This window comes from Mercurialis annua, linkage group LG7, assembly GCF_937616625.2.
Source record: "Mercurialis annua linkage group LG7, ddMerAnnu1.2, whole genome shotgun sequence".
NCBI lineage: Eukaryota > Viridiplantae > Streptophyta > Magnoliopsida > Malpighiales > Euphorbiaceae > Mercurialis > Mercurialis annua.
The window spans coordinates 11,454,981-11,482,650 of NC_065576.1; the positions used below are offsets into that span (position 1 = coordinate 11,454,981).

The 27,670-nt window shown below is 34.0% G+C and overlaps 5 protein-coding genes across 10 annotated transcripts; 1 reads left to right on the forward strand and 4 right to left on the reverse strand.

Annotated features, from left to right (window-relative positions):
- Positions 1 to 10: 10 nt before the first annotated feature.
- On the forward strand, positions 11 to 2,536 carry LOC126654930 (uncharacterized). Its single transcript, XM_050348932.2, has 2 exons — positions 11 to 390; positions 1,073 to 2,536. Exons 1-2 carry the CDS (start codon positions 73 to 75, stop codon positions 2,384 to 2,386), a joined length of 1,632 nt encoding a protein of 543 aa, XP_050204889.1. The 5' UTR covers positions 11 to 72; the 3' UTR covers positions 2,387 to 2,536.
- Positions 2,537 to 2,591: 55 nt separating this feature from the next.
- Positions 2,592 to 5,501, reverse strand: LOC126654932 (glucan endo-1,3-beta-glucosidase 8-like). The gene is made up of 2 exons (XM_050348935.2): positions 5,002 to 5,501; positions 2,592 to 4,121 (listed from the first exon to the last, which is right to left on the reverse strand). Exons 1-2 carry the CDS (start codon positions 5,349 to 5,351, stop codon positions 3,023 to 3,025), a joined length of 1,449 nt encoding a protein of 482 aa, XP_050204892.1. The 5' UTR covers positions 5,352 to 5,501; the 3' UTR covers positions 2,592 to 3,022.
- Positions 5,502 to 6,033: 532 nt separating this feature from the next.
- LOC126654931 (tRNA(His) guanylyltransferase 1-like) lies at positions 6,034 to 13,100 on the reverse strand. Of its 6 annotated transcripts, none has more exons than XR_008789539.1 (16): positions 12,964 to 13,100; positions 12,601 to 12,693; positions 12,369 to 12,500; positions 12,120 to 12,164; positions 11,812 to 11,981; positions 11,569 to 11,654; positions 11,264 to 11,374; positions 10,408 to 10,664; positions 9,785 to 9,916; positions 9,651 to 9,695; positions 8,800 to 8,969; positions 8,503 to 8,588; positions 8,274 to 8,372; positions 7,462 to 7,742; positions 6,865 to 6,918; positions 6,034 to 6,453 (listed from the first exon to the last, which is right to left on the reverse strand). XR_008789539.1 is itself a non-coding variant. In XM_050348933.2 (14 exons), exons 2-14 carry the CDS (start codon positions 12,702 to 12,704, stop codon positions 7,608 to 7,610), a joined length of 1,572 nt encoding a protein of 523 aa, XP_050204890.1. In that variant the 5' UTR covers positions 12,705 to 12,829; positions 12,964 to 13,100; the 3' UTR covers positions 7,189 to 7,607. The 6 variants fall into 6 exon arrangements, 2 of the variants coding, with proteins under 2 accessions (XP_050204890.1, XP_050204891.1); XR_008789538.1 differs by having other exon boundaries at positions 12,601 to 12,733; XR_007632796.2 differs by having other exon boundaries at positions 12,601 to 12,785.
- Positions 13,101 to 18,425: 5,325 nt separating this feature from the next.
- Positions 18,426 to 25,196, reverse strand: LOC126656338 (S-adenosylmethionine carrier 1, chloroplastic/mitochondrial). Its single transcript, XM_050350882.2, has 12 exons — positions 24,997 to 25,196; positions 24,729 to 24,851; positions 24,293 to 24,375; positions 23,302 to 23,378; positions 22,546 to 22,636; positions 22,063 to 22,116; positions 21,843 to 21,938; positions 21,473 to 21,562; positions 20,164 to 20,215; positions 19,483 to 19,544; positions 19,323 to 19,403; positions 18,426 to 18,813 (listed from the first exon to the last, which is right to left on the reverse strand). The coding sequence occupies exons 1-12, from the start codon at positions 25,043 to 25,045 to the stop codon at positions 18,682 to 18,684; spliced, it is 990 nt and encodes a 329-aa protein (XP_050206839.1). The 5' UTR covers positions 25,046 to 25,196; the 3' UTR covers positions 18,426 to 18,681.
- Positions 25,197 to 25,768: 572 nt separating this feature from the next.
- On the reverse strand, positions 25,769 to 27,374 carry LOC126654442 (putative UDP-rhamnose:rhamnosyltransferase 1). The gene has a single exon (XM_050348298.2). The coding sequence runs from the start codon at positions 27,357 to 27,359 to the stop codon at positions 25,887 to 25,889; it is 1,473 nt and encodes a 490-aa protein (XP_050204255.1). The 5' UTR covers positions 27,360 to 27,374; the 3' UTR covers positions 25,769 to 25,886.
- Positions 27,375 to 27,670: the final 296 nt, after the last annotated feature.

The window sequence follows — 27,670 nt, forward strand, 5'->3', positions numbered from 1 at the left end:
AAACTAACTTAACTGTTCTTTTTAAAACCCCAACTAATTTAACTGTTAATATCAACATTTTGCGGAGAAAATATGGTGTCTCTAGAAACAGCCTCAATCACTTACAATCTCAGTCGGAAACCCAGTTTCCGGTTCACCGCCACTTCTACACCAAACTCTACGCTTAAACTCAACCACCCACGGCGGTTGCAGTTGCAGATTGTATCATTCCCATTTGGCGCTCAAAAGGTTAACCGCCAGTTAACTGAAATTCCCGCGTTTACGGAAACGGAGAGTACTGTGGTGACCCAAGAGCAAGCTGAACCGCCGGTTAGAATAGTAGGTGTTGTCGGCGAAGGAAGCGTCAGTCCTCTCAATTCCGCCACTTGGGAGGAGGTTTTGCTTCACACTGTAAGTATTTTCTTGATGAATTTGTTGGAGATACGTTTTTATTTCATGTGATTTTGCTCTTCTTTTTTTTAGTTTTTATTGAATGCAGGAGTTTAATTTAATTCCATTTAATTTGGAAAAGTCTGGAATGAAAATTTAAAATCACTACTGAATTCTTCTCAGTTAATACTTAATTATTATTAATATGGAAAGTATTTTGAATGAAATGACTGACCTATGTAGCATGGAAGCGGAAACATCCGAAACGGAAAATTGCAAAAAATATAGGGTTTTCGAGGTGAATCATGCAATCGGAACATTCCGGACACTTGACGTTTCACATACGAAACTTCATGTTTTACATAGGAAACCTTAAAGTAACACCCTTTCGTCGTGTCCAAGTGTCCTGTTTTCCAGTGTCCTGTAGAACTCAAGTTTCCGTGCAACATATTGGCCGATTTTGCTAAAATTTAAGAGGAATTACTTATCTATCATGATTTATTCCTAATTTGTTAGAATTCTTTGTTAGGAGTTGTAAAAAATGTAAAACAAAATAATTGAGATCCATTTAAAAATTGTCTATGATTTTACAAGAATATGTTCATTTTAGTTCTAGTATATATATAATTTATTACAAACAATAGATGATGATGGTTCATTAGGTTTGAGAAATTTCATGACTTTTGGAGTTTTATATGAGCAGGCAAAAAGGTTGAAATGGGTTGATGAAGGATATGAAATGGTTGTTTTCACTGATAAATTGTTTCAGTCTAATGAGCAAATTGAGCAACTACGCAAGGAATTGTACCGTACTGATATATTGGTAATAGTTTCGGTTTCAAATAAAGAATCAGTCGAGTGGATCAAAGCTAATAGTAAAGTTGTGCGGAACATAATCTGCTTCGACTCCTCACCGGATCTTGCAAGTAAACTAGGTGGTTTGTTTGTTCAGAATGAAACAAATAGATCCTTCTTTGGGAAATTCATTGGAATTTCTACGTCTAAGGAAGCAAATGAGTCGATGGAAGTTGTGAAAACTGTATCTGAAGCGTGGGAGCGGCATAATTCGGATGACATAAGGTTCTGTTTGTTGGTTATTATCAATGCCTATATTAGACCAGTTCCGATCTTGAAGAACCTGAGATCAAAGGGTTTTTCCACCCTCAACTGCATGATTAAGAACTGCGGACCTCAGATACTAAACTGTCTATTGGATCCTAACTGCCGTAAAGCTTTGCAATGTTTGAATAACTGCAGCCCGGTTGATCAAGTGTGTAACTATAAGTGCATTGCCTCTTACGAAAGCCCAAATCTAGAGGCATTTTCTCTGTGTGTATTGCAGAAGAACAATTGCCTCGAGTTAGATGCAAAGATCCCCGAAAAACCATATGTTCCTCCCATGATCACATTCCGAGGGGAGAATCTGACTCATGAAATTGCTGAGGATCTTTTCGTAGGTTGGTTAGGGAGTTTGGATTGGAGCTGGCGCGTTGTGGCAGGACAAAACCCAGCTTACGATCAGTTTCCATGCCAATACCAGTTGTTCTATAGGGGAAAGGCAAAGGGGTCATTCTGGTACGAGCCAGTTTTTCAGGTTCGGACACTAGAAGGGAATTTGGTTTGGAGAAGACGGAAATATCGCGTCAAGAGAGGAAAAGTTGCAGGAACATTTAACTTTAGTGTATTAGACAACGGTGTCGTTTCAAATGAGTTTTGGACAATTGTGGACGTTTCCGATGATTTTAGCTGGGGTTTGTTTCATTACTCCGGGGCTGCTCGAGTTGCAGGACAGTCGTATACTGGTGCTGTGCTCGTTAGTCCAGATGGCGCGTACCCGGAAGAAAAGGAGATGAATAGATTGGGTTTGGCCTTGGAGAAATGTGGAATTAAGGAATGGGAGCTATACACAGTTGATAATTGCTCATGCCAAGGGGCTCCTCTAGGAATTCCAGAGGGCTCAAGTTTGCATTCTTCAGTTTCTGTTAAAGATGGGAAACTGAAAACATCTAATTTGTAAAATACAGATTATTGTTCCAAATTTCTTTCTATGTTGCAGAGAAACATATACTACGCTTCGGAGTTGGAATTTCATTTCCACTATCAAAAACACGGTAGAACTCCGAAACTCTATATTCGTAATTTATTCTTATAAAACAATATTTCAGTATTTTCTATTTTAACATTTCACATTATAGAACTGCCAACACCAATAACTCTAGATGTACATATGAAACAGGAATAACATCCCCTGCTTTTCATTGAGGTTGAATCTGACAGAAGTACAATTAATTCACTGTATAAAACCAAATATTTCAATAAGCTTTTTACATTTCAATGATATATATGTATTTAGAAATGAACCTTTACGGTATGTGACAGCAGAGGTTCATAAATCTTTTGTCGATTTCTACATGTATTATCCGGCGGTTGACCGATACCAATTTCAAAAACATCCATGATAGGTGGTTGTCCCTTGAATGTAGAGCTTCTAATAAGGCCATGTTGCACGGAAACTAATCGACGCCAATCTGAATTATCCGACAACTATCTCTTGGAATATAAATTAAATTTTTGATACCATGATACAAACTAAAATTTTGGTACCAAATTGAAACTCAAGTCATGATATTGATATTGTCATCTTCAGATTACATTACATGAACAGAAAGATTGGCAATAACAATCCAACCAAAACCCGAAACGAAAAAAATCCCAACATGACTCTCTCTCCGGAACTTATAATCTGAACAGGAAAAAGACAATCCCCAGAGGAAGCATTTTTTCTAACAATGGTAGCCAATCCATTGAAATCACAAGCTTCAACATCTTGATCATTCATTTGAAAGTACATATTAAAAGCATACGAAACATTCCCAGTATCACTCAATTTATTGCATGAAGATCCATAAGCCAAGCTTGAACAATCCGATAATGAACATGCATAGTTTATTTCTTTTGGTATCATACTCTTGTTCTTGACATCTGGGCTAAGTACACACCACTGTGCCGGTAAATACTGAACGTTTTTCGCTCCGACAAGCATGTTATCGTTTCCTTGACCGGATAAATCCATCGGAAACTTGGGTTGTCCGTCATAGCGAAAGATCCCCCAATGTCTCTCAAAATTACCCGGCATAATACTTTTCATGTCTTCGTCGACCAAACTAAATAAATACACGTCCAATACTCCCGGACGAAGGGGAGTTCCTTTTTTCGCTGCGAGTTTCTTGAAGAGACCGTCGTAGAATTTTTTCGCTAAGTTCTCATTAGCATTTATATCACCATTTGTCGGCCAACCTACTTCTCCAACGAGGATTTTAAGATCAGGAACACCAGCTTTCTTCAACGCCCAGACAAGAGTATCATAGTTAGCTTCGAAAACATTAGTGTAAGCAAGGTTTTTGTCCTGAATGGTCTTGCTACCGCCATCGAAAAAGGCGTATTCGAATGGGAAACTAGAGCTTTGGTAGAGACTAATAAAAGGGTAAATGTTAACGATGAATGGAGCTTTATGATCTTGAAGATGATTCACAATTTTGGTCATGACATCTCGGACATCTTTACGGAAAACTCCTTGAGATGGTAAAGTTCCTTCGTAAACGTCGGCGTTTAAGGGGACGGAAGCTTTGATTTTGTCTCCGAGTCCGGCTTTGTCGAGAGCTTTTTGTATGTTTTGTAGAGCTGGGAATGTAGTTTTGTCGAATGAATTGTTGTAGGCAGCCAAGAATGGTTCATTTCCGACAGCAACATATCTATACACAATACCAAAAACTTTCACATTTTAATCTATGTTGTGTCAAATATAGACATAATAAAAATTAAAGTTTTGGTACCAAATTGAAATAAAGGACATATATTTGGTATTACTCAAGCTTTTAACCCAAATTATATTCATCCATGCTGTGTCAAATATAGTTATTATATGGGTTAATTACATATTAAATCACCATAGTTATACTAAATTGCAATTCTATTACGACCTTTAAAAGTTATCAATTTCTTTCACCATCTTTTACGTTTGCAATTATATCACTGTTTTAAAAAATCACCATCTATATTTTGTTAGACAATTATTATTTTTTAAAATTATATCAATTACTTGTGACATCTCACTTATTGATCGGCAGATTAGGCATAAATCGCAAGATTTTCGAACGGTAATATGATTACATTAAAATAAAAGAAAAGATGGTAAATAAAATTGACAACTTTAAAATTATGATAGAATTGTAATTTAGTTTAAAGATGGTGATTTTATATGCGATTAATTTTTATTTTATTACATATGATAGTATAATGAATTTTTTTAATTTAAAAATTTATGGAAAAGAAAAAAAAATCAAGATTCTATAATTTATTAGCCGGATCATATTATACCACCTACGTCGCATGAAAATTTATCAAATTTTACGTTTAGCCTTTTCGATTTCGATTTCAAAAACAATTGTGAATTTGTAAAACTCTATTTGTTATAATAAATGTTTTTTTTTTCATTTTCGTGCTACATAGCGAACCACCATTGGCTCCTTCATTGCATATATGCATGAATCTCAAAAATCACGAGTACTTAACGTTGACATTAACATCTCATGCATACATGGAAGCTTTGATAAGAACATATAAATTACTAACCTGATATCAACGGACGTTTGATGTTCTGTGACATTTTCTCTAACCCAATCTTTAGCATTATCCTCGCTATCGGCTATATAATGCAACATATTATTAGGTATGGCAAGCATAACCTCAATGCCCGAACCAGCCAATGCATTCACGGTCCAAGCATCCGCGTCGAAAAGCTTAACCCTGGTTATGTTATTATCTTTCAACATTTTCACAACTATGTCCGGAGGTAACGGGTGGGACGCTATGTTCCCCCAGTTCACCCCTAAACCCGGTATAACGCCTGCTATAACATTCGTTGAGACCATCATCATTGTACAACAGCTGATCCATAGCGCCAAGCTACAGGCTCCGGCCATAGGTGGAGGTAACCGGAGTAAAAATCGATCTTCCGAGAAATGGAGAGGAGTTAAATTTCTTGGGTGGTTGATGAAGAAATTGAGGAGAATTGAGGAATTGGATTGTTTCTTTATTTAGAGCATGTTTTGTAGGGATGACAAAGGGCTTTAAATGGAGTTTGTTTTTCTAAATTTGGCATTATAAAAGATTGTAAACAAATTCACATTCAATTAAGTTGGAAGTTTGCATAGAAGACGGAGTGCAAACAACTTATGTCACAACATTAACTAAGGGACGTATATTCAATTCAAATCGAGCCGAAAAGCAAACCGAACCAATCCAATAAAATTTAAAACTTTCATATTGACGGTTTAATTTATTTTTTTCAAGTCAGATCAGTTTTCCAATTTAACTTGCACCAGAAGTAAATTGAAATTTTTTTACTCCCCAAACCAACTGAACAAACAAAATACTTTTTTTTCCTTTATACCAAATCGAATTTCCCGGTTCGGTTAGGTTATTTGATTTTTGCACATTTGTAGGGCATGAGAAATAAAATACTCAAAAGTTGGAATTTGTTAAAATTTTCTCAACAGGAAATGAATCGAATTGAAGAAAGAAAAAAATTTTACGTCCATGGAAATGAATAACAGTTGTTGGTTCCATTATTTATCTAGTAACCATTTGATTAGATGAAAAAAGTATGAAAGGACATGACCAGGCAAGTCCTGAAAATAGATTAATTCAGTAATATTGTTAGTAACTTGATCAAAAGATTAAAGTCAACACCACGTTATTATATAAACGGTCTGCTTTGTATTTAATGATTTCATTAAGCCAAGGGATTGTAATATTTCTTCAGTTGATCAAGCCAACGTAAACGGATCATAATTTATCGATGAGCATGGGAGGATCTCTGCAACAACCAACAAGCAGAGCACCATGATGCTTAGCTATCAGTGCCTATGTTTCTTAGCATATTCCAAAGAATGCATGACTATGCTATCGTAATCCTCTGTCAGACGCCCCTGAACATTAAGCCGCTTTGCGCTTTCTAGTATACCAAACAAAAGAAAATTGAATCACCAATGCCTCTATCCACAGGTTTCTTGGTCCTATGCCCTGCAGTATGGGACAGTGTATCATTCCCACAAGAATCACTATTTGATAACTCATAAAATTTATCGTCTTAATAATCTTTCGGTTAACAAGTTGTTAGTCATAAGTGTAATATCTAGTGATGCAAGGATAACACCAATTTGACTTCACTACTTGTCACATTTACACAATTAACTGCACTAGCTCTCTACAACCACCCAACTGATTTCACTAGCTTTTCACAATTACCCGACTGAGGAAATCTAAAGGCTGTGACACCGGATAATGAAAATATCATATTATAATGGACATGACTGTTAACTTCTTTGGTGCAAGGCCATTTCCATCAAACAGTGCATTGAAGGTTCTATAAATTACAGCATTTACTAAATATTCAATTCGTAAGGCGCAAAACAAAACAAAGACAATGTGCACCTTAAGAAGAGCTTTAGGTCCTTCTCACATTCCTTTATACTGGTTAGCTGAACCCTGATAAGAGTATATAAGAGCAAATGTCAATTATTTAAATGCATAGACTTGAGACTCCAATATAACCAGCAAAAGCCCCAGTCTGTTACCATCTGAAGCGTCCATCTATTCTAAGATATATATGGTGGTTACTCAACAGCTAAAGCTTAAATAACGACTAGAAATTTCCCAGCCGTTACCTCGACATTCTTGCAGCCATGATAGACTTAAAAAATTGTAGTTATAGATTCAAACTTCAATTTAGAAATTAGATTTAAGTCATGCTCCAAATTTAACCTAAAGAAAATCTAAATCTCATAATTAGATAATTTATCAATTCAGGAATTCAATCCAATGAAACCAGCAATAAACACAAAGTCTGTACATGGCATAGCACAGATATCATTGTACAATAAGCTGACGATGAGCAAGAGACACCAAATGACCAATTCCTGTAAACCATGCTATCAAATAGAAAAAATGCAGCAGTATATATCTCTATAGATCATCACATGATGAAACATCCCCTGTTTTTCATTAGGGCTTCTAATTTATTTCACTTACATGTATCCAGAATCGGACCTTTGCGGTATGTGGTGGTAGAGGTTAGCGGATTTTTTTCTTATAAGATATCTACATGCATATCCAGTTGTTGATTGATAACAACCCCGAAAACATCCATGAATTGTCCATAGCATCAAATAAGGCTTCTAATCAAGGATACATGGGTGCTCGTTCCAAAAACTTTGCTCAATTATGTTGCAAAAATCTATTATTACTTTCCTCCTGAGTTTTCCAGTGGATGTTCCTTTCTCATATCCATTCTCATGTATCATGGCGTCCTCCTGTAAAGAAACCAAATTTAAGCATTCAAATTAAACTTATGAAGCTAGATAACTAGTGAAGGAGGCATAAAAATTTAAAGAGCAAAAATCTAACTTAATTCTGATTGTCAAGTGTAAAAACAATTTAAACATCTAGGGTGTATTTGGTTACCAAAATCCATTGTTGACATTAAGAAAGACATTGATAATTACTTTTCTTCATAAGTAAGAAAAAAAGAGGAGGAAGGAGATGTGGGATAACAATAAAATAAAGTATATAACTTGTAACTTGTAAGTAGTAGTGTAGTACTTAAGATTAAAGATGCTATTATCTTACACATCTATTGAAATCCAGACTTGCAAATTGAGCACTAAGCCATCAAACCAAACAAAAGAAAACAATGTGAAATGAAAGTCTTCAAAGTTCAAAGTGTGTTTTTTAATAAAGATTGCAGTATAAGTTGAGAAAAGGTGTTTAATTATGATCACATGTATTGTGTGCTTAAGAAGTACTTTATCAAGGATTTCTAAAAGAGAGAAAAAATACTTTACATTGAAAACAGAGGAACCCTGGCGGAAAATGGCGGGAAGTTTATTATAGTCAATACCAAATTGTGCTAGTATTTCATTTTTCTCTTGTGTCTGAGTACCCTGCAGAGCGTGAAAGTTGAAAACAAATTTGAGAGCTGGCTCATCGACCGCCTTCCCCATCATACTGTAAACTACGATAAAGAAAATAATAGCATTGTTTGAGGGATAGATGGAGAGACCAATTTTGTACCTTTAAAACACCTTGAGCATCACTTTTGCTTTTTCCGGACTTAACAAGCATCCAGAAACAGGTATTATATTGATTATTAATGTGGCCTGTAACCACAGAGCAGCCAATGGAAGGTTAGGATATTAACAGGGGCTAGTAAACATGTTAGAAAGAGTAAATTCAAATGCCATCCAGCTTGAAACTTAAGATCAAATGCTGGCGACCAATTACTTTAACGGCCTATATGAAACTCAAGCTTCTAAAGAATTTTTAGTGTCCATGCTGTTCAAATAAAAAAACATAGTTAATATTACTCACAGTCAACTTGTCTCCAAGCAAGATAATCTCGAAGAATCTCAGATGATGGGTAGCATACAGCCCTTCCATCAAAAGAGGGAGGATACCTAAGTTCTTTCTGCGGGAAGAAAGACTTCCAGTTCATCACATACATAGAGGAGAAGAAGGATACGATGACAGAAATGAGATCACTGCACAGCAAATATAGAGAATAAATCTAATGATGCATAAACAATAATCAGGACGACCACTTAAAAGCCAGAGGTCCAGAGCCAGAGTAACTTAGAAGAATGTAGATACTACAATGGCATGAATGGCTTCTTTTCTAAGCTCAACATTACAAGAGAACTAACCATGTGTATAGAAGTACGGACGCAAATTTAACTTTTCTGTTGTGCATAAAAGATAATAAAAAGGCTTAAAATCCTTAAATGTCAGATTTTTAATCTTTTTTTCTATATAGACACATTGCACATATGATCAGGTTTCAATATAGGAAAATTGAACAGCATTCCCTTAAAGGACTCGCATTTGGTCAATAGTAACAAAATCATATTTTGTCATTAGCAACAAAAGGTAGCATTATCGGAACAAAAGAGGGGAAGTTGACCTTTGCTGAATAGGTTTAGAAGGAAGTTCATGCAAAAGTTGACTGGACATATTCAATCACAGTAATAAGCACTTTTACACAATTTGTTGATTAAGAAGGTTACATAAATAACTAGAATCCTTCCCATGCGTGTGCCATCCACAACAGAAATGGAACAATGCCTTCTTTGTCTGGGCTTCCCTTGAGTAGGAGCCCAAATGATAATGAAAAATAAATAATGCTTCAACATAGTCAGGGTATGAGCTCAAGTTAAAAGATATACCTGGGCAGCCTGTTGTAAAATCTAGAATCCTTCTTTAGAACAAAGCTGGAATTGAAGAAGAAAACAATTGTAAATTTTAAATACATAAACATGCTCAATTATTCGCTTAAGCGACCAGAAAATTAATCTAGTACCTGTACTCATCACTTACACCATAAGCAAATGTAACATCTTGAAACTCTTGTAAAACAGCTGCTGCACATGAATTCATAAGATTTAGAGCTTGCTCATCATTGGGCTTCTCGAATTCATGAGCATCACAAAATCTACCACAGAAAAACTGAATCAATTGCTTGAAATAGCTATGACATGCATAAAAATTGCATGCATCAGTCACGCCATGGTGCAGGAATGTGAGTTGATTCCTAAAGATATGAATAATACTAGATCCTCTATTCCAAATTTCTGTCCAACCTTTTTCTTGAAATTGCTCTCTCAATTAATAGCCTCTTTTAAGTTTTCAATGATTTACTTGTTCAAATACCAGTTCTAATTTTAAAATTGGATGGTTAATCCTACACCTCCTCAATGTACAAGTTTTATTACGATTCCACAAAAGGTGAGAACAAGATGCATGCGCGAAAGGAACTCATGGCCTATCTAAAAATCACACAAGTAGGTTAACAGAAAAAATAAAATCTAAGAGTTGCAAAAGACTTTAATAGGAATTACTTGTCAACGATCTTCGTCATTTCCCCAGAAAGTGACACCATACAGTAGTAAGACTGATATAACGAAAAAGCATCACTAACTTTACCTGTGAAAATGGCATCCATCAATTCTGATCACAATCCAAGTAGATGGCATCAATTTAGTTTGAAAGAGGAAAGATCTTATGTAATCAGGGTTAACTTTGGCAACATCTTTTGTAAAACCACCCAACTCTCGGAGAACATCTGGGTGTCCACTCCAAAAGTTTCTCCCAGCTATATTCTCTGAATGGACTGTTTTTACTTTCCTTCGTAGTCTTTTGATAGGAGTACCATCCTCGCTATATTTTACAACATCTTCTTTCTGTAGTATTCCAAGGATAATATTGGTTTAAAAATTAGAGATACATGCAGCAAATTATTGCATTTATCAAACTCAGATAACAGAAAATTGAAAATAAACCAGATTCCATATGCAGAATTGTCGGGTACTTGCAGCCAAATTGTTGGTAAATCAATATATTAGTAGCAAAAAATCCCGGTCCATGTATAGAATTCAGCTGTATAGCCAAATTAAAGTGAGATTTTTCCACGATTTAGAGAAATCGAGTTCAAACATTCAGCCTTTTGCTCAAGCATATTCAATGCCTCTTAAAAAGTATATAAATGTTATAAGGACAAAAGTTAATTTTAAACATGGTAATTTCTATAATATGTGAGCAGTATCTTTTCATGTATGGATAATATTGAGGTACATCCAATCTAATTAAAAGAGTAAATAAAATGTGGCAGGACCGAGCTGAAAAACAACACAAACATGAAATATCTAAACTTTTCATGTGACAACGTAAAAATGAAACAATAAAAATGTGGAATTTCCTCATAAATCCTTTACTCAAATTTAGTTAAAAAAACATACATGCATTCGTAACATATTAAGATTTACAGAAATTGGAAATATACCTGTGTAGTAAGAATACAAGACCCTTGACGAAACATTGCAGGCAGATCATTTTTATAGTTGACATGAAACTGTAAATAAAGAATGTCATTTTTCTCTTGTTTTTGAGTGCCCTGCAAAAATTGACAGACTAAAATTATGATCAAAGTTGACAACTCAAATAAAAAGATTGAAAATCAGAAAAAATAGAAACACAAGCTCATAGCCTCACATTTGTTCATGCACACAGGTAGCTTTTTATGCACGTAAACATTCAGTATTAGGACATAAAATAAAAAAATGATAAGGAAGAATGAGAAATGATAACCTTCAGAATTTCTTGAGCTTCTTTTTCGGTATTCCCACTTTCAACCAATTTCCAAAAACAAGTATTATAGAGGTTATTAACATGACCTACAAAAAATTCAAAATCTAATTGATAAGTTGATGCCCAAGTAACTGAGAAAGCTTAATTTATCAAAAAGAAAGAAAAAGTGTATCGGGCATATGCCCATAACAACAACACTCTTAGCTAAATAAATTCAGCATATGACAAGAAAATTGGACTTACACTCATTCTGTCTCCAAGAAAGATATTCTTGGAGAACATCTATTGTAGCACAAGGTATAACCTGCCCACGAAATGAAGGGGGGTAGCTCATTTCTCGTTCCGGGAAAAACTCTTTCCATTTTACAACGTATATAGAAGAGAAGAACGACACAACCAGTGATAAAATTTTGCTGCACATATCCAAAATCAAAAGAAAACAAATTTATATTACTCATATATTAGCAAGGGAAAGAAAAAAGGGTCTTAAAGTCGTAAAAATAATTAATACAAAATGAAAGTAAGAGTAAGATCAATATTGAATGAAATACCTGGCTCTCCTTTGGTAGAACTTTGTCTTCTTTTTTAAGACAAAACTGCCAAGACATTTATTAAAACAAACAAGTTAAGAACATATATTAGATCCCATATAAACTAGGCAGCACATATAAACTAGGTAACACGGACATGGACACGGGGAAACGGGACACTTGGAGATGGCGAAACAGTGTAATTTTACGTAAAAAAATGAAGTTCCGTGTCCGAAAAGGGACACTTGGATTGATTGAAAGTTAAATCACCTGTATTCATGACTAAAGCCATAGGAGAAAACAATGTCAGGAAACTCTTCCAAAACACAAGTCGCACATGCATTCATCAAATTCAACATGTTCTCATCATTGGGCATCTTCAACTCATGAGCCACAGCGAATCTACATGTACCCACCCATGTAAAATAAAACACTAGATATCAATGAGCAACAAGCATAAGGTTGTAAGGAAACTGAATCATTTTTGTGTGTGTTTTCAAACCTTTTAAAATCTCGGGCGTCGATTCGGACAAGAATGATGTTGGGAGGCACGATTTCATCCTCAACCTCGAATGACTTAACGTACTCATATTTGCTGTTTGCCATTGTCAAAGTGTTGAGTATTTCTCAGGGGACTTTTATCAAACAAGTGGATTGCATGAAGAAATATAAGAAGCTTCAGCTACACTGTTTGTTGTTCATCATTGGCCACATAATCAAATTCAGCTATACTGTTGGTTGTTCATTCATTTACCAAATTTGTTAACAATTTCAATAAATAAATGAACAAAACATTCACCATTTTTATATGAACTAAGAAGAGAGTAAAGCAAGAAAATAAAGTAACAAAGGGCGCAGTAGTAACCTGCAGAGAGGAGTCCAAATGCCCAATTAGTATGATCCTTTTACAAATTTGAAGTTCCCACGAAAAGTGCTCCTTAGTTAGGTTGGAACGACGGTGGCTGCTGCTGCTCAGGGAGGTTTTTTTTAACGGAACTGCTCAGGGAGGGGGCGCGGTCACTTAAAGAATAGGTTGAAAATAATTTAATTAGGGCTCATTAAAATTTTAATTAGAGTTCATTTTGTTTAGACTTCTTATAAAATTATGTTAAACACAAGAGAAAATTAGAGAAGAAATTATGTGGGAATAGGGTCATTTATGCCCTTAACCATTGACTCGAGGGTCAAGTAAGTTTTTAAAGTTCAGAAACGTTCAAATATGCCCTAATGTCTTGAAAAGGAAACAACCGGGACTCAACGTCTCATTTATGAGTTAAAATCGGGGCATAGTTGTTCATCTTTTAAGACGTTATGAGCATATTTGAACCTTTTCGGATGTTAGCACTCATTTGATCCTGTAGACAAATTTTAGGAGAATAAATGACCCTTTGCCCAAATTATGCATATTTATTAAAATCCTTTCCAAAATTTTCTCATAAAAGTTGGATTTTCATGCATATTCTTGTTTTAATTTTTTCTTTTCAGATTTACGCTCTTCTTCGTGCTGTTTACATCGTATAATCCCCTTCACCGTTATCTCCATCTCCAATTATTTCTTCCTTTTTTTTCTAATTACTTTCAAAAAAAAAACATGTTTTTTTATTGGCTAAAAATTTGACTTTAATTTTTGTTTAATTTTACCGATAATTTGATTTAGTGAGAATTACATTTTTTTTAAGATTTAGGTCTGATTTTTAATTTCTATCAGTTACTTATTGATTTATGATTTGATTTGATCAATTATAATGAATGATTATAATTTGTTGGTTGGTTTAATATTAGCTTTCTGTTTTTGGTTAAAATTCAATTCTAACTTTTGTTTTTAGAGATAACATAGTAGATGATTACTAGTGAGTATGGTAAAGGAGTATTAATTTTATCTTTCAATTCTAATATTTTTTTGGCTTAGTTTTCTCTTCCAATTCTAATATTTTTTTTGGCTTAATCACCAAAAAATACTAAACCTATACGTCTTGTGTCAGTTATAACTAAATTTTTAAAAATCATCAAATTTAGCCAAACCTTATATGTTGTGTTTCTTTTTCAGCCATTTTTAAATTGAACCGAATTTATTGCCTATGTGTCATCCATGTCACTTCCAACTCATCAAAATTGACTGACATGGCAATACCCCAAACCACTAACCCAATCAAATCAAACAAATTAAATCCAACTAAATCAAATCAATTCAATAATTTATTATTTTAAAATTAAATCTAAATTAATTGATTAAAAGAATGTATTAAAATTAATTTAAAATTGTATTTAATTAAAATAAACCTTAATTATCTCAATATTTTATTTTTATTTCGATTAATATTCACTCCGACTAATAAATTTATTTAAATTAAATTTCAATTAGATTTAGTAATAGATTCGGGAGATAAATAGTCGGAAATTTTTAATTATTTTAAAAAGTGCATTATTTTTTTATAATTTCAAAATAATAATGTAATGAAACCCTAACATAACCTAATTTGTTTGATGGACATTTTTAGTAATTAACCTAATAATTAATCCCACCCTCTTTTTCATTCTTATGCTATCTGACCCCATCGCCGCCGCCAAAACGGGGACTTTACTTGTTTACCCACCTTCCAATTAAGGAGACCGCCAGATCTACCATTTTCTAACAATGCTTACATTGGCTATGTCACTTGTCTGTTTTAGGATTATTAGATGAGAGCTTGTAGGTACACATCAATCTTAACATTGTGATGCGAAAGTTCAGACAAAAACTCTTAGAAATAAATCTCGCTATTTTTTAAATAGACGAACGACAATTAACTTGAGTTGCATTTTTTTTAAAGGGAAAATTAGGAGAATGCCTAATTAGAGAAAATATTAGCATTTTATAACCCTTATTTATTGACTTTATTTTTGTACTCTGGCGTATCATTGAATTATTTTTTTACTCTGCTCATTTTGTTTTTATACCTAAACTTTACCTTACATGTTTTCTTTTATAACAAACATCTTCTTTTCCAAAACAAAACCTCCAGCTCATTATTTCTTTTTAAGATCTTAATTCATAAAACAATTCCAGAAAATGTTTTTCAAATATTCTTTCAGATCTATTCGAATTATTGCATTTTTTATCAAATTGTAAACAAATTATTCAAATTTAGATCCAAACTTCTTTAAAAACTGCAAAATTTACAAAGAATCGATAAGTAATTGTTAAATCGAATTATTTTACAGCTTTATGATGTTTATTATTTTTTAATGATCATAACTTTTTCCAAAACGAAAGAACACTGTAAACTATTAATTTATTTTCTCTAATTAAAAATTTATTAAAAACAGTTTCAAAAGGTTTTGTAAAAAAACAGTTTCACACCGTTTACAAAGTTTTCAAACAATATAAAACAGTTTCAAACCGTTTATAATGGTCTCAAACAGTATAAAACAGTTTCTAAAAAACACTTTCAAACAGTATAAAAAAAACAGTTTCAAACAGTCTAAAACAGTTTCAAATTGTTTACAAAGGTCTCAAACAGTCTAAAACAGTTTATAAAAAATACTTTCAAAAAGTTTAAACAATAATAGTTTCAAACAGTTTCAAATTGTTTACAAAGGCCTCAAACAGTCTAAAACAGTTTATAAAAAACACTTTCAAAAAGTTTAAAAAATAATAGTTTCAAACAGTTTCAAAACAACAGTTTCAAACCGTTTACAAAAGTTTCGAACAGTATAAAACAGTTTCAAACCGTTTATAAAGGTCTCAAACAGTTTCTAAAAAACACTTTCAAACAGTCTAAAAATAGCAGTTTCGCACAGTATAAAATAGTTTTAAACCGTTTACAAAGGTTTCGAACAATATAAAACAGTTTCGAAAAAACAGTTTCAAATGATTTCTAAAATTAATTAAAAACGTTTGAAAACTAGGTCAAAACATCATTAATGAAGAAAATGACGATTGTTTTCAAAAAAAGTTGAACAAAATTCCAGAAAACGATACTAAAATAATTTAAAACAACATAGAAAGAAAGGAAGAAGAAGAAGAAGAAGAACAAATTTCTCATCTATCAACCATCATATTATCCCATAAACTCAGTCACAATTAGCAAAAAGAAAAAGACGAAGAAAAAGAAAAGAAAAAAATTGCAGAAAAAAAAAAGAAGAATAAGAAGAAAAAGAAGAATAAGAGGAAAGAGAAAAAAAAAAGAGAAAAGGAGGAGAGAGAAGAAGTTGCAGAGAAAAAAAAAGAAAAAGACGAAGAATGAGGAAGAAGAAAGAGAAAAAGAAGAGAGAAAAAAATGAGATATGCATGTACTTAAAAAAAGGAGAGTAAAAATACAAATAAGTTATTTAGCTAATTGAGAGTACAACTAAAAACAATTTAAAATTGAAGTATTGAGAACAAATAAGTTTAAAAAGGGAGTTTTTTGTGCAAATTTCTCTTTTTTAAATAGACTAGTTTCGCATTACGTGCTATGCACGTGGCTCGTAACGTAACTCGTCAGTGAACATAATAGTAAATTTAGTATAATTATATCAATTTTTTATTTATAATTAATATTAAATTAGTTAAGAATTTTTGTAAAAAAAATATAATATATTCGGTTATTAAATTTTTTTCCATACTAATACGTATTCCTACTAATTTGGAGACAATTTAGTTATTTTTTATATACTAAAAACTAAATTGAAGATAATTTAGCTACCTATTCTAATTAGGACTTTAATTACAATAGTGATTAATTAAATAATTAATTAGTTAATGACTATAAAACCTTTATTTAGTAGTAACCTGAAAAGGATTATTCAGTAAATTTGTCTGTCCCCCCCCATCCGTGCTTTTATATATAGTATAGATGAACGACATTAAATTTGGTGATTCATGAACAAAAAAAGAACAGTTGATTGTTTCATTCTTTCTCAAGTATTGAGAATGGCTATAATGATTAATTGAATCATATTGTTAATAATTTGGTTAAATTACAATGTCTAAAAATAAACATGACAACTTGGATACACTGGGTGTATGAGCAAACAACAAAAATCGAATGCTCGAGCACACAGCATAATACATTTTTTTTTTTGTCAATAAACCAAAAGAGCTTATATTAATAGGAAAATAACAGGTTACAACCAAAGAACACAAAACAAAGGCAGCAAATTTAAACCCCACAATCTGGGGTTGCTCCTATTGCCCTGCGATTAGACTTACAGTGAACTGAAAATCTAATTCTGTTAAACACATTATCTTGATCAGCTCTAAGACCTTCAAAGATTACTCTGTTTCTTTCAAACCAAACATTGTAAACTGAGGAACAAAAGGCAATACGCCTAATTTTGTTACACACATTTTTACCTCCACACTTCCTTGAAAACCAGCTGACCTCCCTGCTCCATCTCAGAGGCATTATGTTTATACAGCAAGCTCTTAGCACATTCTTCCAAATAGCAGCATAATACATTCTATATTGTAGAAAACGGAAATGCTGAAACGGAAACGAGATTCGATGAACTATTTGTTACAAAAATATGTTATAAATATAAAGTTTCGAAGTTTTAAAAGCATTTTTGGAAGCAGAAACGAAACAGCTAAAGTATGAATTTTCCTGCAACATCAATAAACAAGGAGAACTGGCTAAACTTTTGCAAAATCTCTTGTAATGAGGATGAACAGATCTGTTGCTCATCCCTTGAGGATGAACAATGTTCGTCCTCAAGGGCTATGGCCGGAGCGGGTGTCTGGCGGCAGGAGAAGTGTTGGCAGGCAGAAAGATGGCGGCGACAAGTGGGGAGGTGGTGGCCAAAGCTGGTGAGGATTGTTTAAATTTTTAAAGTTATTTTGACAGTTTTTTATTTTTAAAAAACTAATTGTGTAGCATAGACGATGTTGGAGACGGCTTTGGTGTCAGAAATATTATAAAAAACAATAAATAGCATTAAAAATTACATCAAATAAAAAAATTATTGATATTATTATTTTAATTTGTGGCAAAGAATAGTTTTTTTGTGATATCTATAATATTGAAAGACCGTAGAATTTATGTTAAATATAAAGGACCTATTTGAATTTTTTTCAAATGATAAAAAGGTCAATTGAATGATTCATGGTACAGTTAAAATTTGAAAATTTAAAAGTAGATAAAATTGACAAAATTACAACGTTGAGGTAGGATTGGAAAGTGGCTTAAAGTTCAGGGGTTCTTGTAAAGAGAAATATATTACAGTTTCTGAAAGACTAGGTATTATTTGTATACTAACACAAAATTTACTTTAAAATCTGTAAAGAAAAAACCAATTTAGACCTGCAATATTTTTAACTATTTTTGGTTGTGCATGCATAAAGCATATGAAGAGAGCACACAAGGCTTTAGCTAGCAAAATGCTTTTATAAAAAACAGAATCAGCCTATAAACAGGGCGTGCAATGTATTTAATGAACAGTCGTAGCGTGAAATCATAATGCAAAATGCCCAATTTCAGGGATTGATTGATCAGACCTCCATTGAAAACTGCTGGGGATGATAGATCAATGACAATTGCTTGCACAAGCAAGAAAAACAGCAGCATGATCCATGATGCTTCTCGCTGTCAATATGTATGCTATCTGTAGACATTTCACCGACTTATTCCTCTTTTGGGTGCTCCTCAGATACTGGACCCGGACGCCTCTGAACAAGAAACCGCTTTGTTCTTTCTAGTACACCAAAGAAAATTGAACCACCAATACCTATCCACAGTACTCTTGGCCCTATTCCCTGCAGTTTTGGACAATGTATCATTCCAACTAGAATCACTATCTCATAACTCGTGTAATTTCGTAAAATTTATTCTCTATAATCTTTCAGTTAAAAGATTTGACTGTAGAAGCAAGCGAAGATTTGTATACCATCCATATGACTGTCAAAAAAGCTTGAGTGATGCAAAAAATAACAAAACAACAAACTGACTTCATTACCGTTTACAGTTACGTAGCTTCATTAGTTTTCCACAACCATCCAAATGATTTTACTAGCGTTTCACAATCACTTGAAATTGATTTCACTAGCTTTTCACAATTACTTGATTGACTCAATCAGCATTTTCACAATTCTCAATTAAAAAGATATGAAAACCTTCTGACACTCGATAATGAAAAAGCCATAATTTTTAGGATCAAAAGGTCGGGTTATAACTAAATGACTGCACACCTTAAAGATTCTATAAAGTACAACATTTCCATTATACTCAATTTATAAGGTGCTAAAAAAATAAAGATGATGTGCACCTTGAGCATAGCAGTGGGTCCTTCTTCTCTGACAATAGTTTGAACACAATCAACGATCCCTTTGTACTGGTTAGCTGAACCCTGAAAAGGATAAGAGCAAACAGCATCTTACAAACTTGGTCCAAAAAATAAAGAACACCAAATGGGACAGTGTGCATACCTGAACCATTAACCTTGTCTTAATCACATCAAGTGGTGTAGTTATAGCTCCAGTCAGTGCACCTGTAAAGATAACAGCCGATGTGTGAATAAATTAATCTTTTTCTAAAAGTGTATAAGATTGCAGCAGAAAATGTAAGAAAAATGGATAATGATGCAGATTAAGTAAGATCTATTCCCCGTGGAGGGCTGGGAGAAAATAATCTTATTTATGTAACATTTCCTCCATTTTCTTCCGACGAGATCTTTTTTACATAACTGTAACGCTTGAAATTCCAGTCAAAGGAACACATGATCATGAAAGTTAAACTTAATAAACGGGTACAAGGTATATTAATTCTTCATTAGGTGTTCCCTTCTAGATATAAATGTTCACTCAAGTTCTAGTAGGCGAGTTGGGAACTATATCACAATTCACAACATACATGCCACATTTGGACAACTTATCTTATAAAAAGAAAAGATGTTAAGAGAGAATGTCATATTTTTTTACTTCTTTGCCAATGGATTGGATGTGTAGAAGGTTGGCCATAATAACTTCCTTCAACAAGGGAACAAATAGTGAAGGAAAGTGATGCAATGCAACCAATTGGATTGTTAATAAATAATATTGAAACTTTATTTGTTGTTCTTAATACGGCCAACTCCTATTGAAAGCATAGGCCTAAGATGCCACTATTACCAGCAAAAGCCCCAATGATAGCATTTTCTGGATCATTCAATTCTCTTCTTGCCTGTCAAAAACAAATGGCAGAAAAAGGTAAACAACAGTAAGAACAAGCTTTCTTTTACCACTTCACTCTGTTCATTCATTGTTGACTAGTTGGAGCATCCATCTATTTTCTCTGAAATTGTGGTGGTTACAGAATTTATATGAACGATTAGAAATTTCCATCAGTTACCTTGACACTCTTGCAGCAATGATAGGACTTGAAAAAAGAACAAGTCATATACCATGAATTTGGAGTTATGAACTCAAATTTGGATTTTAAACATTAGAAGTTAAGTTCGAGGATTTCAATTATCAAATATTTGGTTCCGATTCTGAAAACTCATCAATTGTCTTCAAATTTTAACGTGGATCTCTACTTTTGAGACAAATCCATTTGAAGTTAAATGTTCTAACAAGGTGTTTGATTAAAGTCCAAATCCAAGTCAGTTCTAAGCTCAAGTGTGTGCAGATGTTATAGTTTGTCAAATCCAGAATTTAATCCAATGAAAGCAACCATAAACACCAAGTTTGTACATCGCATAAAGCACAGTTATCATTGTACAACCATGCATAACAGAAACACTAAATGTCTAATTTATGTGAGCCATGTCATCATATAGGAAAAAGACGTAGCAGTAAATAAGAAAATAAAATCTTTCAAAAAAAGAAAAAGATATTGAGAAGACTTCTTCCTTAGACGTTTGAATTTTGACTAAATATACTTTGAGGTATCAATGAACTAACTCTAAGTCAACAAACACAAGTGGTAATATACTTTGACGAGATGGGTTAGCTCATGTGGTAAGAGTGCCTCACCTAAGACTAACAGGTTTTGGATTCGAGTCAACATGGGGGCAGGAGTGAAATCTTTTAATCCTCTTAAAAAAAGGGAAGAAAAGAAAAATCAACAAACACAAAAAAGGCTTACGAAAATATCAAATGACACATCCATAACTTCCAAATGATACCACAGATACCCAAAAAGAATGCATCATTGAAAATCAATATTCCCATTTTTGCTTTCCGAGATTAAGGGAAATTTCAGATGTAGAAGTCAAGTACATGACAGCATTTAAAATTCATATTTCAAGAATCAAGAGGGCCACCATAACATGCATTCCTAAATATTGGCTTAAAATTCATTCCAAAAGAAAACTATGCAGAACATACTCTATAAACTCAGTATTACAAAACAAGAAAAATACTAATCTAAAAAACATGTTGTAAGAAGGTGAAGGATGGGAAATATCTGTGAATTTATGCACGTTGAGGAGCATACCGCTGCTTTATAACCTATCCGAAGTTGTTCGTAGAGACAAAACTGAATTGCATCAAATGGCAAATCACGCAATAAGAATGATCCATATCCCTGCACTCAGACATAAAAATCAAATTGGAGACATTAATAATAACACCTAATGGAGTGCAATAGCTAGCAACATTCTTTTGAAATTCAAAATCACAAAATTATACAAAGAACAAAGCAACAAGAAAAAGTTTAGTCTCAAAATGTTTTTTTTCTTTAATAAGGGCAGAAGAAGAGCAGAAGTATCGTTTTCTGATTTGAAGTAGCACATGGAATCTCAGATTGTATTTTTTTTTTAAAGAGAGAAGGTTATTATATGTTTAAATTCGATGACATTACATACCGCATACATTCCCTTGAAACCTTCCTTAGAGATGATGAGACGGACAGCATCTGGAGCTGAAGAAAATTGCCCAGTCTGCATCCTTTGTTTGACAACCTAAAGATTGTTTAAAAATTCATGAAACGTTGTTGATAAATGATAATTTCATGAAACGTTATTGATAAATGATAATTCACAAAGCATTTCTTGACATACAAAAGAGTTTTAAGTGAAAATGCACCTCAGTTGGAACACGAATAAGAGAAGCTGCAAGCCCTCCAATGGCACCGGCTGTCTGCATGAAAGTTACAATTCTTGAGTCACGCGGCAGGCAAATGACATTCATCAATCATCAATATAAAAATCATTTTATTAAAGCCAAACTGATTTCAACTAAAATCAAAGTGGATTACCATATATTTTTAATTTGTAATCACATAATGACAGAAATTATGGGAAGTTATTTTGCAGTACAACTCACTCATGGAGAAGCAAGTACAATAATTCATCATGTGATTTTAACAACAGGGAAAATTTGGAAACACTGAAGTTGTGCACCCATCATAATTTTGGAATTACATACAACTTGATAAACTAATTCTTTTCTCATTGCAACAAATTTTCACAAAACTGTTGATAAGAAACACCTATTGCACCACTCATGAATCATGCACAGAAGCTAATGACATAAAGATAAGATTTGTTCAGACAACGAAATTCTTACTAGATGTGCTACAGCGCTAAGATTCTCAGGAAACATCCTCAACAATTTCTGCTTTGTAGGTTCATATACTCCAACAAATAATGCCGAAGCCCTGTGCATAAGAGACATCATTACCAACCAATGATGAAAAGTTAAAGGAATAACATATTTACCGTACAAAGATTTGGAGACAAGATTGATCAAAGCTAAAGGATGAAGTTATGTAACTTCACATAGAGTATCTCAGTACTTAAAAAAAGTAGTTTATTTGCAAAAGAATCTGCATACTAAAACAACATGGTTGTATTTTATTCGCAACTAACAGACCGTCAACAACAACAGCTAGGTTATGAATTGTGAGAAAACCTAACTGCAATTTTTATCCTTCCCAAATTCTCTTTGTCAGGAACTGATAATTAGATAAATAGAAAACTGTTTTCAACTGTATAGATGCACAGCACCGGGAAGACAGAATAATTGCAGAAAAGAAAGAGATATTTACTTGAAACACTTTTCATTTTCAACAACCATATTATTACTGCTGAGTTATGTAAAGTTAAATTATTATCTTTGAGAAAGTTGACAAATGGAATATTAGAGAACAAGCCAATTTAATTCCATTTAAGTGATTAAGATATGCCAATAAGTATCCAACATGCAGAGTATCATGGGAAGGCTAGTGTGAGCATCTAAGCAGCTAAGACAGTAAAATAATATGATCATGTATGTCGTTCAAACAAGTGAATATACAATACTGCAGACTGCAGAGATACTCACGGTAAGACACCGGCAATATTTCCGCCTAGTCCAGAGTAAAGACCCTTCAAAACTATTTTTCCACCACCACGAACGGCCTGTTAAAAGGAATAATACGTTGTTTCAACATGTTAACAGACAAATTTAAATATCTTTAACCTCACACATATGCTAACACAAGGACAACGACTTGAAGAAAATAAAATAACAAAGAGGGTGTTAAAGTGGGAAATTCCACATTGGTTGTGTGTGTGAATGGACTTGTGTTTAAATATTAGATGGGCACCTCCACTTAATACCAATTGGTTTTAAGATGGAATCTAACATGGTATCAAAGCCTTGTCCATTCACACAATTTGAGTTTGGCCCGGCCCACGTGAGATTTACGTGAGGGGGGACTTTGTTGCTCGGCCCGTACACACTAGGCGTGAGGGGGAGTGTTAAAGTGGGAAATCCCACATTGGTTGTGTGTGTGAGTGTGAGATTTGCGTGAGGGGGGATTTTGTTGCTCGGCCCGTACACGCTACGCGTGAGGGGGAGTGTTAAAGTGGGAAATTCCACATTGGTTGTGTGTGTGAATGGACTTGTGTTTAAATATTAGATGGGCACCTCCACTTAATACCAATTGGTTTTAAGATGGAATCTAACAGAGGGAAAACACGAATAATTGTTTTCTTAAGAATTTCCAATACAACATATTGCAAACTAAACCAGGTATAACTAAACAAAGGCACATGGGGTCAAATCGTTCATGAGTATCATGTGCAATAAAGTTGAAATTGGCTAGTCTAGCAACCTCTATTCTATACAGTATCATACTTACTAAGAAAATCCATTTAGCTAGAGATCACAGAAGATAATCAGCAAAACCAAAGAAGCACTTAATTTTTGAAAACAGATAATCTTCAAAATCTAGTATCCCAAAATAAATCTTCATACTTAAAAAGCGGAAATAAAAGGAGAGATGGGGGTGAAGGCATTGAGATCGAAAAACTTCATTTTTTTAACCTGCCTGAAGCCTTGTCTTTATAGTATCAATGGGATATAATGCTGTCTCAACAACAACACCAGCAGTACCTCCTGCAATGACTCCCTCTACAAAAGAAAATAGCCATTGCAAATTCTAATTATTAAACAACTTGTGCGCCTATCGCCCAAAATCAAGCACACAAAAAGAAAGAAATTACTACTACTATGATTTAAGAAATAATAACAAAGCAAACTGCATTGAAATTGGAATCAATCTAATCAAGCTTAAACTAACTGGAATAAGAAAACTATTTTCACAGGTTGACATCCTTCATTCAATTAACATATCCCGTTTCGGAAATGTTTTGGACACTTGATGACACGGAATTTCATTTAACCATTTCGCCGTGTCCGTGCTAGTCCAGTGAACAAAAAATACATGGAAACTCTAGAAATGCAAAGTTGAAGTAATTCTGTACCGAATAAAATGCGCAAAAAATCAAAGGGTTTATTATCTTGTTGGACGTTAATTGAAGCAAAAGCCTTTGTTGTTTGAAGTTGAGAAAAGGCAGCAGAGCTTTGCATTTTCTTCATGGGTACATCTGCAAAAAAACCCAAATAAACATAAAATTGTTAGTACCCAATGAGAGCTAGAACCATAATAAATTTCAAAATTAGACAGTAATTGATTAGTATGAGGTTGCATTGTGGGTTTACAATAAATTGAAATGGGCAATGAAATAGTACCGTTGGAAAAGGATGATTTTGTATCGATAGCTAAGGTGAAAGGACCCATTTTTGTAGCGTGAGAGCGTCTCAGTCGCGGCGACGGAATAAGAAGGGAGCGGGAGAAGAGCAGCTTTTTAGAGTGGTGCAAAGTGGAGGGGCGGACTTAAAGGGGATAAACAGATACAAAAATAACGTTTAAATTCGGTTTGCAAATATAAAGTACTAATGAAGAACAAATATCTCTGTGCTATTTAATATAGTTGGCCTATTGATCAGTGAACATTGAAAATGTCCCTTTAGGTACACAAGATTTTTTTTTTTTTCAATAGTTAGTTACGGAGATGTGTTTCGAACCTATAACTTTCAAATATATTTAGAGGTGTTTTGGTCATTCAAATTAATTCACATTAGCAACTTTTCACATTATCAATTGCTCAAATTGAAAAAAAATTATGTGAATGCTCCCCTCGGCTCATTTGAAAGAAAAAATGAAAGTTCGCATCTTTCTCAAATCTAACAAAGAAATAAAAAATGAAATATGAATTTTCATTTATGTCAAACAGGTACTCAAAAAATTTGGAAATAAATAGAAAAATAAGGTGATTTTTTTTTTGTAGGTTTGAGAGGTAGAAAAAGAATTAAGATTAAATTAGTCCAAGTCAACTCTATTTAAAGGAAATTAAAACTCCTATTGAAATGATGAGCTTTTTTTTTTATCATTTTTCAAAGACATTAAACCTTTTTTTTTTGCACACTTTTAGACATTTAGGGTAATATTTCGGTCTCGCTATGAACATTAGGCCAATATTTCCGTTATGAACATTAGGGCAATATATGCTTCTTTTCCTAAATTAATACCATAATAACTTACAAGCAAAGCATACTAGTTAATTTTTATTGATGATTAATTATGAATGCTTCCGGCCAAGTCCATAATTCACTAGAAACTTAACAAAATCCTCTATATATCGGTCATGAATTTCTTTATCTAAAACTAACTTTTTCATCTCCTTTGCGTTATTTCTATAAACCATCCCTTCTTCATCAACCGTTACCAGCTTCGCTGACTCGGCCACCGATTCTTTGGAAAACCATCCATTTTCATCATCTCGATCAATTTCTACGCCTACTCCTTTCTCCGCGAAAACCCTAGCAATCAACCCTTGATCAATCGACAAAGTCAGCATAATTAATGGACGTTCAAAATAAAGCGCCTCTACGATGGAAGAATAGCCACAGTGAGTCAAGAACCCGCCCACCGAGTCATGAGCTAGAATCTTTCGTTGCGGTGCCCAACTCTTCCACACTACTCCCTGATCCTTCACTCGCTCCTCATATCCAGCCGGTAACAGCGCCGCGACGTCGTTTTCTTGCTTCCTCAGTATCCAGAAGAATGGTAGATTAGATAACTCAAGCCCTAGTGCCAATTCTTTGAACTCGTCTCGACTCGGCTCTGACTCGCTTCCGAATGCTATATAAACTACGGATCCTTTGTTTTGCTTATCCAGCCAGGTCTTGATTTTGAACCATGTATCAGTATCATCTTCACCCCCGTCTTGAGCTGACGGTGGCAGCAGACCTACCGGAAAGACTGGCTTACGGTGAAGTTCGCTAAGGAGGGTTATAAATTCTCCGGCGAGCTCCATGCAGTCACGTATAGCTATAACATCGCAGCCGGACATTACTGAACCGAAACGAAACATATCTGAGACATCTGAAGTGCTTGTGAGATGAACATGAGCATCTATACTTTTTTTGGCCTCATGAAGTCGAAATGCAACTTTGGACGGAAACGGAATCCATTTGGGAGGGACAGTGAAGTCCTCCGCCTTAGTCCGTTGATCATCACCGTTGATAATGGAAGAAGACGACGATCCAAGAAAAGTGACCGTCCAGGAACCATAAACGCTAAAAAAAGCACCGGCAATCCCAAGATTTGCGGCGACAGAAGGTAGCCAGTAAGGAGCAAAGTCGTAGACGATCCAGTCTGGATTAGAGGTCTTCAAGAACCGAGTCAGAGGATCTTGGAGACTGTCGTAGGCTATTTTGAGAAACGGGACTTCGTTGGAACATAAATCCATGGTGGATTCTGCATGATTAGGGAGATTTTCTGTTTGGGGTAAGGTCAGGCTTACTAGGTTTATATTGGGCTGTAGATTTGTAGGTATTTTTGGCATACGTTGGATGTTTCTTGGTGTAGAAATGAAGGAGATTTTGTGACCCTTTTGAGCTATCTGAAGAGCGACTTCTAAGTGTGGGATTATGTGACCAAATGCTAGCCATGGAAAAAATGCAATATGCAGCTTTTTAGTTTCAGCCATGATGACGATGATTATCCCTACCACTTGCTGCTGCTTTGAAAGGCCACTTGACTTCCACATAAATAAGAGCAAAATTCTGAACCTATATTATCCAAAATTAGAGGGCATTTTTAAAATATATCTTCATAAGCATTTAATATTTTGGCATCCATTTTATAATATTATATCTAAGGGTTAATGTAAAAAAAATCACAAATTTTATACGTTTTCTCATTTTAATCATGCAGTTTAATTTTTCTCATTTTCATTCACGAACTACCACTTTTTCTCAAATTCGTGTACGGTGCTGAGATTTATTGGTGTAAAATGGCCTCCACCTCAGCGAATTACACCAATAGAGCCGTGACACCTCAGCACCGTGCATGAATTTG

Excerpts from the sequence above, each read along its gene's own strand:
- LOC126654930 (XM_050348932.2), top strand. The coding sequence starts at position 73 with ATGGTGTCTCTAGAAACAGCCTCAATCACTTACAATCTCAGTCGGAAA. Across the intron at positions 391-1,072 it reads AGGAGGTTTTGCTTCACACT|GCAAAAAGGTTGAAATGGGT; the intron begins GTAAGTATTTTC and ends TTATATGAGCAG.
- LOC126654932 (XM_050348935.2), bottom strand. The coding sequence starts at position 5,351 with ATGGCCGGAGCCTGTAGCTTGGCGCTATGGATCAGCTGTTGTACAATG. Across the intron at positions 4,122-5,001 it reads CAAACGTCCGTTGATATCAG|ATATGTTGCTGTCGGAAATG; the intron begins GTTAGTAATTTA and ends TATTGTGTATAG.
- LOC126654931 (XM_050348933.2), bottom strand. The coding sequence starts at position 12,704 with ATGGCAAACAGCAAATATGAGTACGTTAAGTCATTCGAGGTTGAGGAT. Across the intron at positions 8,970-9,650 it reads TTTTACAACAGGCTGCCCAG|TGATCTCATTTCTGTCATCG; the intron begins GTATATCTTTTA and ends TTTGCTGTGCAG. Across the intron at positions 8,373-8,502 it reads ATGCTCAAGGTGTTTTAAAG|GGTACTCAGACACAAGAGAA; the intron begins GTACAAAATTGG and ends CACGCTCTGCAG.
- LOC126656338 (XM_050350882.2), bottom strand. The coding sequence starts at position 25,045 with ATGGGTCCTTTCACCTTAGCTATCGATACAAAATCATCCTTTTCCAAC. Across the intron at positions 22,637-23,301 it reads AATATTGCCGGTGTCTTACC|GGCTTCGGCATTATTTGTTG; the intron begins GTGAGTATCTCT and ends TCTTATGCACAG. Across the intron at positions 19,545-20,163 it reads TATCATTGGGGCTTTTGCTG|GTGCACTGACTGGAGCTATA; the intron begins GTAATAGTGGCA and ends TTATCTTTACAG.
- LOC126654442 (XM_050348298.2), bottom strand. The coding sequence starts at position 27,359 with ATGTGGAAGTCAAGTGGCCTTTCAAAGCAGCAGCAAGTGGTAGGGATA.